Below are 8572 nucleotides of genomic sequence, written 5' to 3'. Positions count from 1 at the left end.
AAAAAAGACACGGAATAGTATAGTATGATCGGAAGGTAAGCGGACAAAGTGATAATTTTATCATTGAATCAGGCCCATCTTAACCCTTTAACCTGGCACAACATAACTGAAGGTTATAAACATGAACAATGATCTATGAAAAGGTTGTTTGTATAATGAACAGATATGCGAACAGGGGAGGGGGGGGGAAGGGGGAGGGGGGGTTGTATACGGGGGGTGGAAGGGGAGAGAGGGGGGGGGGAAGGAAAGGGAAGGGGGGGGGGAAACACAAAACATAAACCTCGCTCACAAGGTGATGGGTGTAGGTAAATCTACCCAAGGGGAGATATAAATAACTTCTACATGGAAATTGAATAACCTACATGACAATATAACATTGTAAATATATTCGATATTGTACATTAATGTAGTTGTTCAGAAACCTCTAGACCATCAATTAATTATATGTACATAGACATTAATTAAAATTGTAAAATCGCTCTATATAACATTTGAATGGCTGAATATAGTGCTTATGCGAGGAAATGCTTAAGTTCCCAATCTAGATTCATGCCCCTGGGTGCCAATGTCCCAAGGGCATAAATCCAGTACATCTCCCTTTGGTTGAGAAGAGACTCCCTGTCTCCTCCTCGTATATTGGGACGAATGTGCTCAATCGCACTGAAGGTAAAATTCTGAATGGACCCTTGCTGACATGTAGAAAAATGACGTGCTACAGGATATCTTTCATCTCTATTCTTTATCGTTCTGACGTGTTCTGAGATTCTCTCTCTAAGTGGCCTAATTGTCCTGCCCACATATGAGCTACCGCAGTTGCATTTAAGTACATATACTACGTATTTTGTATTACACGTCATAAATGAGCACAAACTATGGTTCTTTTTTGTATGTATGTGTTTTGTATTTTTCATGGGGGAGGCATACTTACACATGTTGCAAGTGCCACATCTGAAGAAGCCTTTAGTCTTAGGTTTGTTCCTTTCTTTATTTGGATCAAAAAGACTCGATGAGATCTTATTGCCAATTGTTTTGGCCCTTCTAAAGACCATTCTAGGATGATCTTGAATCACTCTATCCAAATCTTTGTCGAGTTTTAACACTCCCCAATGTTTGGTTAGAATAGTGCGGATTTGTTGTGCCTGTCTAGAGAAGGTTGTAATGAATAAAGGGGAATCTTCAGTGGGTTTGTTGCCTTGATAATCATTTTTTGTTTTCTTGGACTTAATCATTTTTTGTTTTCTTGGACTTAGTCTGTTTGAGAAGTGTAGTCCTATCTGTGTGTAGTGCATAATTGTACGCGCTTTGTATGTCTGTCTCTCTGTAACCCCTGAGCTTGAACCTGTCGGATAGTTCTTCTGCCTGGGTACGAAACGCTTGATCAAACCAACATGTATAGAAAAGAGAACTCCAGAAATTCCCTGCTCAGGGCCAACAGTGCACACCCACGGCCACTTATTAGAGGCATTCCTAAGGGTCAATTTCTCAGGCTTCGGAGACTCTGTTCAACAGATCAAGCGTTTCGAGCACTCAGCTAGATCACCCATTGGGGATTCAGTTCTCCAATGGCTAGGTCTCCCTGTTCTACTCGCGCGAGATTTCGGCCCCGTGACGTCACCGCTGGGGGCGGGGATTGCAGTGTATAACGAGGGAGCCTGTTGAACGCGGATTCACTCTTTGACAAAGGGACACAGGTCCCGAAACGCGTTAGAGTTCACTTGTTTCCTATGACCACCTAATAAACTTTTTTAGCCCCCATACTGGTTGCAGCCCCCTTTACTTTGTGCAGCTGTGCTCTGCCACCGGACCCCACGGGATCAAGATTTCATATATATATATATATATATATATATATATATATATATATATATATATATATATATATATATATATATATATATATATACTGAGTTAAGTTATGGTGAGTAAAAAAAGTGACAAAAACCCTCCACAGGAAAGCAAATATGCAAATATAGCTGTATGCTCATCTGCATGTCTTAGGCAGGTCTGCAACCCCGCCTTTCCCCTTTATCACCCAGCATACAGCACTTCCACTGCAGCAAGGGATTCTGGGAAATGACATGCAAATGAGCATTTCCCAGAATCCCTTGCTGCAGTGGAAGTGCTGTATGCTGGGTGATAAAGGGGAAAGGCGGGGTTGCAGACCTGCCTAAGACATGCAGATGAGCATACAGCTATATTTGCATATATATATATATATATATATATATATACAGTGTTCGACAATTATATACATTTACTCGCCCGGGGCGGGTAGATTTAACCCCCAGGCGAGTAAATATTGGCCCAAGCAGCACACGTGTGTTTTTTAAATTTCCCGCGCTCGCGCTGCTGCTTTTCCCGCGCTCGCGCTGGAGAAAAAAAAAAAAAAGCCGAAGGCGGGTTCATGTTGCTGGGGGAGATTACCCCGCCTCCGGCTCTCTGAGCAGTGGCCTCCCTCCTCAGAGCTTCTACTCCTCCCCCTTCCGGCAGCCAGGAGCTTCCATCCCTGTCTGCCTCAGGCCCCTGCAGGGCCATCTGTCACCCCTCCCATCGGGCCATCCGCCCCCCCCTCGCATCGGGCCACCCGCCCTCCCTCGCACCGGGCCATCCGCCCCCCCCCCTCGCACCGGGCCATCCGCCCCCCCCTCGCACCGGGCCATCCGCCCCCCCCTCACACCGGGCCACCCGCCCCCCCTCGCACCGGGCCATCCGCCCCCCCCCTCGCACCGGGCCATCCGCCCCCCCCTCGCACCGGGCCACCCGCCCCCCCCTCGCACCGGGCCATCCGCCCCCCCCCCCCTCGCATCGGGCCATCCGCCACCCTCCCACCCTCACACCAATCTCTCCCGGCCTCCGTGACCCCCCCCCTCACCCTACGCGGCGTCGGTGTGCCGCCTCTACGGACAGTCTGCCAATCTGTCAGCTGTTAAGGAAACCCCTGATGGCCAGCTCAGTTGTTAGCAGGGGAAATCCTCTAACTGGCTCTTCTCCCTGCTCTAAGCAGGGGAAATCCCCTACCGGTGCCTCTCCCTGCTCTAAGCAGGGGAAATCCCCTAACGGTGCCTCTCCCTGCTCTAAGCAGGGGAAATCCCCTAACGGTGCCTCTCCCTGCTCTAAGCAGGGGCAATACCCTACCGGAGCCTCTCCCTGTTCTAAGCAGGGGAAATCCCCTCACCGGAGCCTCTCCCTGCTCTAAGCAGGGGAAATCCCCTACCGGAGCCTCTCCCTGCTCTAAGCAGGGGAAATCCCCTAACGGTGCCTCTCCCTGCTCTAAGCAGGGGAAATCCCCTACCGGCCCTTCTACATCTATCAGTGAATACTGCGGCGTCGGCGTCCCACTCTGGAGGGGGCGCGGCCCCTTGCAGAGGCCCTCTTGCCGTGCGGAGGCCCCCGCTGCCATGTGCGACCCCCTGCCTTACGGGTGAGTGTTTGTGTGTGTGAGTGACAGACTGTGATTGTGAGTTTGTCTGAGTGAGTGTGTCTGAGTGAGTGTGAGTGTGTCACCCTCTCTCCCTCTCCCTGTGTCACCCTCCCTCTCCCTGTGTCACCCTCCCTCTCCCTGTGTCACCCTCCCTCTCCCTGTGTCACCCTCCCTCTCCCTGTGTCACCCTCTCTCTCCCTGTGTCACCCTCTCTCCCTCTCGCTGTGTCACCCTCTCCCTGTATCACCCTCCCTCTCCCTGTGTCACCCACCCTCTCCCTGTGTCACCCACCCTCTCCCTGTGTCACCCACCCTCTCCCTGTGTCACCCTCCCCCTCTCCCTGTGTCACCCTCCCCCTCTCCCTGTGTCACCCTCCCCCTCTCCCTGTGTCCCCCTCCCCCTCTCCCTGTGTCCCCCTCCCCCTCTCCCTGTGTCACCCTCCCCCTCTCCCTGTGTCACCCTCCCCCTCTCCCTGTGTCACCCTCCCCCTCTCCCTGTGTCACCCCCCTCCTCTCCCTGTGTCACCCTCCTCCTCTCCCTGTGTCACCCTCCCCCTCTCCCTGTGTCACCCACCCTCTCCCTGTGTCACCCTCCCTCTCCCTGTGTCACCCTCCCTCTCCCTGTGTCACCCTCCCTCTCCCTGTGTCACCCACCCTCTCCCTGTGTCACCCACCCTCTCCCTGTGTCACCCACCCTCTCCCTGTGTCACCCTCTCTCCCTCTCCCTGTGTCACCCACTCTCTCCCTGTGTCACCCACCATCTCCCTCTGTCACCCACCATCTCCCTCTGTCACCCACCATCTCCCTCTGTCACCCACCATCTCCCTCTGTCACCCACCATCTCCCTCTGTCACCCACCATCTCCCTCTGTCACCCACCATCTCCCTCTGTCACCCACCATCTCCCTCTGTCACCCACCATCTCCCTCTGTCACCCTCCCTCTCCCTCTGTCACCCTCCCTCTCCCTCTGTCACCCTCCCTCTCCCTCTGTCACCCTCCCTCTCCCTGTGTCACCCTCCCTCTCCCTGTGTCACCCTCTCTCTCCCTGTGTCACCCTCCCTCTCCCTGTGTCACCCTCCCTCTCCCTGTGTCACCCTCCCTCTCCCTGTGTCACCCACCCTCTCCGTGTCACCCACCCTCTCCCTGTGTCACCCACCCTCTCCCTGTGTCACCCTCTCTCCCTCTCCCTGTGTCACCCTCTCCCTGTGTCACCCTCCCTCTCCCTGTGTCACCCACAATCTCCCTCTGTCACCCTCAATCTCCCTCTGTCACCCTCTCCCTGTGTCACCCACCCTCTCCCTGTGTCACCCACCCTCTCCCTGTGTCACCCACCCTCTCCCTGTGTCATCCTCCCCCCCTCCCTGTGTCACCCTCCCCCTCTCCCTCTGTCACCCTCCCTCTCCCTCTGTCACCCTCCCTCTCCCTGTGTCACCCTCCCTCTCCCTGTGTCACCCTCTCTCTCCCTGTGTCACCCTCCCTCTCCCTGTGTCACCCTCCCTCTCCCTGTGTCACCCTCCCTCTCCCTGTGTCACCCTCCCTCTCCCTGTGTCACCCTCCCTCTCCCTGTGTCACCCTCCCTCTCCCTGTGTCACCCACCCTCTCCCTGTGTCACCCACCCTCTCCCTGTGTCACCCACCCTCTCCCTGTGTCACCCACCCTCTCCCTGTGTCACCCTCCCCCTCTCCCTGTGTCACCCTCCCCCTCTCCCTGTGTCACCCTCCCCCTCTCCCTGTGTCACCCTCCCCCTCTCCCTGTGTCACCCTCCTCCTCTCCCTGTGTCACCCTCCCCCTCTCCCTGTGTCACCCTCCCCCTCTCCCTGTGTCACCCTCCCCCTCTCCCTGTGTCACCCACCCTCTCCCTTTGTCACCCTCTATCCCTCTCCCTGTGTCACCCTCTCCCTGTATCACCCTCCCTCTCCCTGTGTCACCCACCATCTCCCTCTCCTGTGTCACCCACCCTCTCCCTCTCCCTGTGTCACCCTCCCTCTCCCTGTGTCGCCCTCCCTCTCCCTGTGTCGCCCTCCCTCTCCCTGTGTCGCCCTCCCTCTCCCTGTGTCGCCCTCCCTCTCCCTGTGTCGCCCTCCCTCTCCCTGTGTCGCCCTCCCTCTCCCTGTGTCGCCCTCCCTCTCCCTGTGTCACCCACCCTCTCCCTGTGTCACCCACCCTCTCCCTCTCCCTGTGTCACCCTCCCTCTCCCTGTGTCACCCTCCCCCTCTCCCTGTGTCACCCTCCCCCTCTCCCTGTGTCACCCTCCCCCTCTCCCTGTGTCACCCTCCCCCTCTCCCTGTGTCACCCTCCCCCTCTCCCTGTGTCACCCTCCCCCTCTCCCTGTGTCACCCACCCTCTCCCTGTGTCACCCCCTCTCCCTGTGTCACCCACCCTCTCCCTGTCACCCTCCCCCTCTCCCTGTGTCACCCTCTCCCTGTGTCACCCTCCCCCTCTCCCTGTGTCACCCTCTCCCTGTGTCACCCTCCCCCTCTCCCTGTGTCACCCTCCCCCTCTCCCTGTGTCACCCTCCCCCTCTCCCTGTGTCACCCTCCCCTCTCCCTGTGTTGTTCTGACTAGGAATTTATTAAATGTATTTTATTTATATATTTTATTTTAAAGCGGGGTTGGGGGCGGGACTAGGGGCGGAGTTGGGGGCGGGACTAGGTGGCGAGTAGATTTTTTGGTTGGGCGAGTAGATTTTTGGGTGATTTGTCGAACACTGTATATATATATATATATATATACATACACACACACACACACACACACACACACACACACACACACACACACACACACACACACACACACACACACACACACACACATGACCTAGGCGCAAATAAGACAGGGAAGAGAAAAAAAACACAGAGGGATCATAGGGCAGTATATCTAACAATAAGCATACAATGAGATGGTAAGGGATGCGCTTACATAGGTAGGATAAGTTTGAGCCTGTAATCCTCTATGGGACTCACGAACACAGCTATTTCTGCTTTTCTCCTTAACTGCTGGATCTCAGGATTTCTTCTCCACGGGAACTCAGCTACAGCATACACTTCTTGTCTCTGGCAATCACGTGTCTCTATGGATGAATCTCACAAGGGGGGGGGGGGGAGGATGGGGAGGAAATAATGGAAGGGAACAGTATATGTGTAAAACCTTTTAATCTAAAATAGACTCAGTAAAAATATAGGTCATCAACTCACATTTTGTTAGTGAATAACAAGCAGTAGAGAGTGATTAGCGAGTCTCTCACACTCGTGTGTAGAAGCGCCGATTACCAGTCCTCTCCGCAATCGCGATTGCTTCTGTGTCACGTGGTTGAACGTGGCGTGTGACGCGGCTCGGCTCTCGCGAGATTTACTGTCTGCCAATGCAGGGGATCCCCGCCGTAGCTCCTCGCGAATGTCTCTCCACATAGGTACCTCGGCGTGTCTCTCTCTCTGCTGCAAACAAACGCTGGCCCTACGCGTTTCTCCACTTGGGCTTCGTCAGGGGCTGCTAATAATCACCTAATCCCTACCAGGGTATTTATATGTAACTCCCCAAAATGATTGGCTCAAACGAAATAAACTAATATCACTGCATGGAACATGATTGGTTAATTGTTGTCAGTGCCATGAATAATTACTATCACTGCGTAATGCAGCACATAGCATTGCATGGATCGTATGTATCTAATTACTGAGAAAGAGAGCAACTCCGTACGTAAAGCATTCAATTGTGTACACATTACAGGTTATTATTGATATATGTACATATACGGGACATTGTTATCTAAACAACATATCATGAATGTACTTATAAATTATAATATAATAGAATATTCTAAACCAAGTATATATATTATATATTAGATATTAACAGCCAGTGTATTTAATAGAGATTTTTCAGAAGGAATTATGGAAACCGATCCATTTTCTTAACGTTTGGGTTAAATTGAATAAAGCTTTATTACTTTTGTGTACTGTTAGTGTTCTGTTTTTAAGGTAGCATTATTAATGGCTTTAGTCTATTGACTTCTGCTGTAAGAGTATGGATATTTATTTGTGCATTCTTAAAACGCTGGTTTTATGGATCATTTCCTTCCTGTACAAATCATATTTCACAGATGCATAGCGTGCCTTAGACAAGATATTTAACTTATCTATTCCTTATTGCGTAATACAAATGTTCTCTAGGCCAGTGATATCTTTTGTTTAATTTTATAGATAAGTGGTTCACTAAATACATAATTACCTACAATAGTATTGTGTAAGTATTCAAAAAATGTTTTCTTCTCAATCGACAGGCAATCGAAGAATTTTTGGCAGAGTTGAAGAACCGGGAGGAACCACAAGTGGTTTCAGTGCCTCCAAACACCGCTGTGAAATTTTTAATGGCTCGGAAGTTTGATGTTTCTAGAGCAATTGATTTATTTCAAGCTTACAGAGTGAGTACACCTATTATTAGATTTCCTTAGTTCAATGTTACAGGATAGGATTTGCCAAGCAAATATTGAACGTGTGGCTCATTGAGAGCCATTGAGCATTTTGATTATACTGTTTGTGAGGTTGCAGACATTTACTGTAAGGTCTCGTCCAGGGCGAGAGCGCATGTGCGCTCGCGCTCAGCGCGATCAGACACATCGCGACAATGTGTTTGACTAGCGTGAGCGCTCAGCAGCTTGGCGAGGAAATTCTTTTGAATCTGTCGCACTTGCCCATGTCACGTGCGCGGTTCAGTCAATGAGGGTGAACTGCTCACGTGATGTCACGGGCACGTTCCCCATGCGCGCGCAACTACGCTGGACACATCGCACCTGCTCCCACGGCAGGGCGCTCTGTGTCGGACCGCAGGTCAGTAGAATTTCTTTACTTTGTTGCTTTGTACGTCTGTCTGGTGCGAAACGGTTCTAATTCTCGAATTACTTTATCCAGAGTTTAGTCGTGGCATGTAGTAAATGGAATGTATGCATGAAATGTAGCTCCTGCTGTTCTCTTAGGCTGCGGCCAGGGAGGGAGCGGGCACGCTGGCGCTCGTGCGCTGCGCTCTGCTCGGCCGTGCGAATCGTGGCCGACTAGGTGCGCGCTCGTCTGGGGCCACGATGCCACGGAGCTGGTTCGCCCTCTTTGGGCGAACCGCTCATGTGACGCGCTTGCGAGCGGCAAAATCAAATTGC

General features: G+C 52.2%; 1 protein-coding gene across 7 annotated transcripts in view; it reads left to right on the top strand.

Annotated features, from left to right (window-relative positions):
* Window positions 1-8572, top strand: part of LOC142498664 (tyrosine-protein phosphatase non-receptor type 9-like) — a 56073-nt gene that overhangs the window by 22724 nt on the left and 24777 nt on the right. For all 7 annotated transcript variants that reach the window (XM_075606936.1, XM_075606953.1, XM_075606921.1 and 4 more), the window contains one exon: window positions 7703-7843. In XM_075606936.1, coding sequence (XP_075463051.1) covers window positions 7703-7843 — 141 coding nt within the window. The remainder of the gene's footprint in view (window positions 1-7702; window positions 7844-8572) is intronic.

This window comes from Ascaphus truei, chromosome 1 (assembly GCF_040206685.1).
Source record: "Ascaphus truei isolate aAscTru1 chromosome 1, aAscTru1.hap1, whole genome shotgun sequence".
Taxonomy (NCBI): Eukaryota; Metazoa; Chordata; class Amphibia; order Anura; family Ascaphidae; genus Ascaphus; species Ascaphus truei.
The sequence above is the reverse complement of the archived record's forward strand: the minus strand, read 5'-3'. Positions and strand labels throughout refer to the sequence as shown.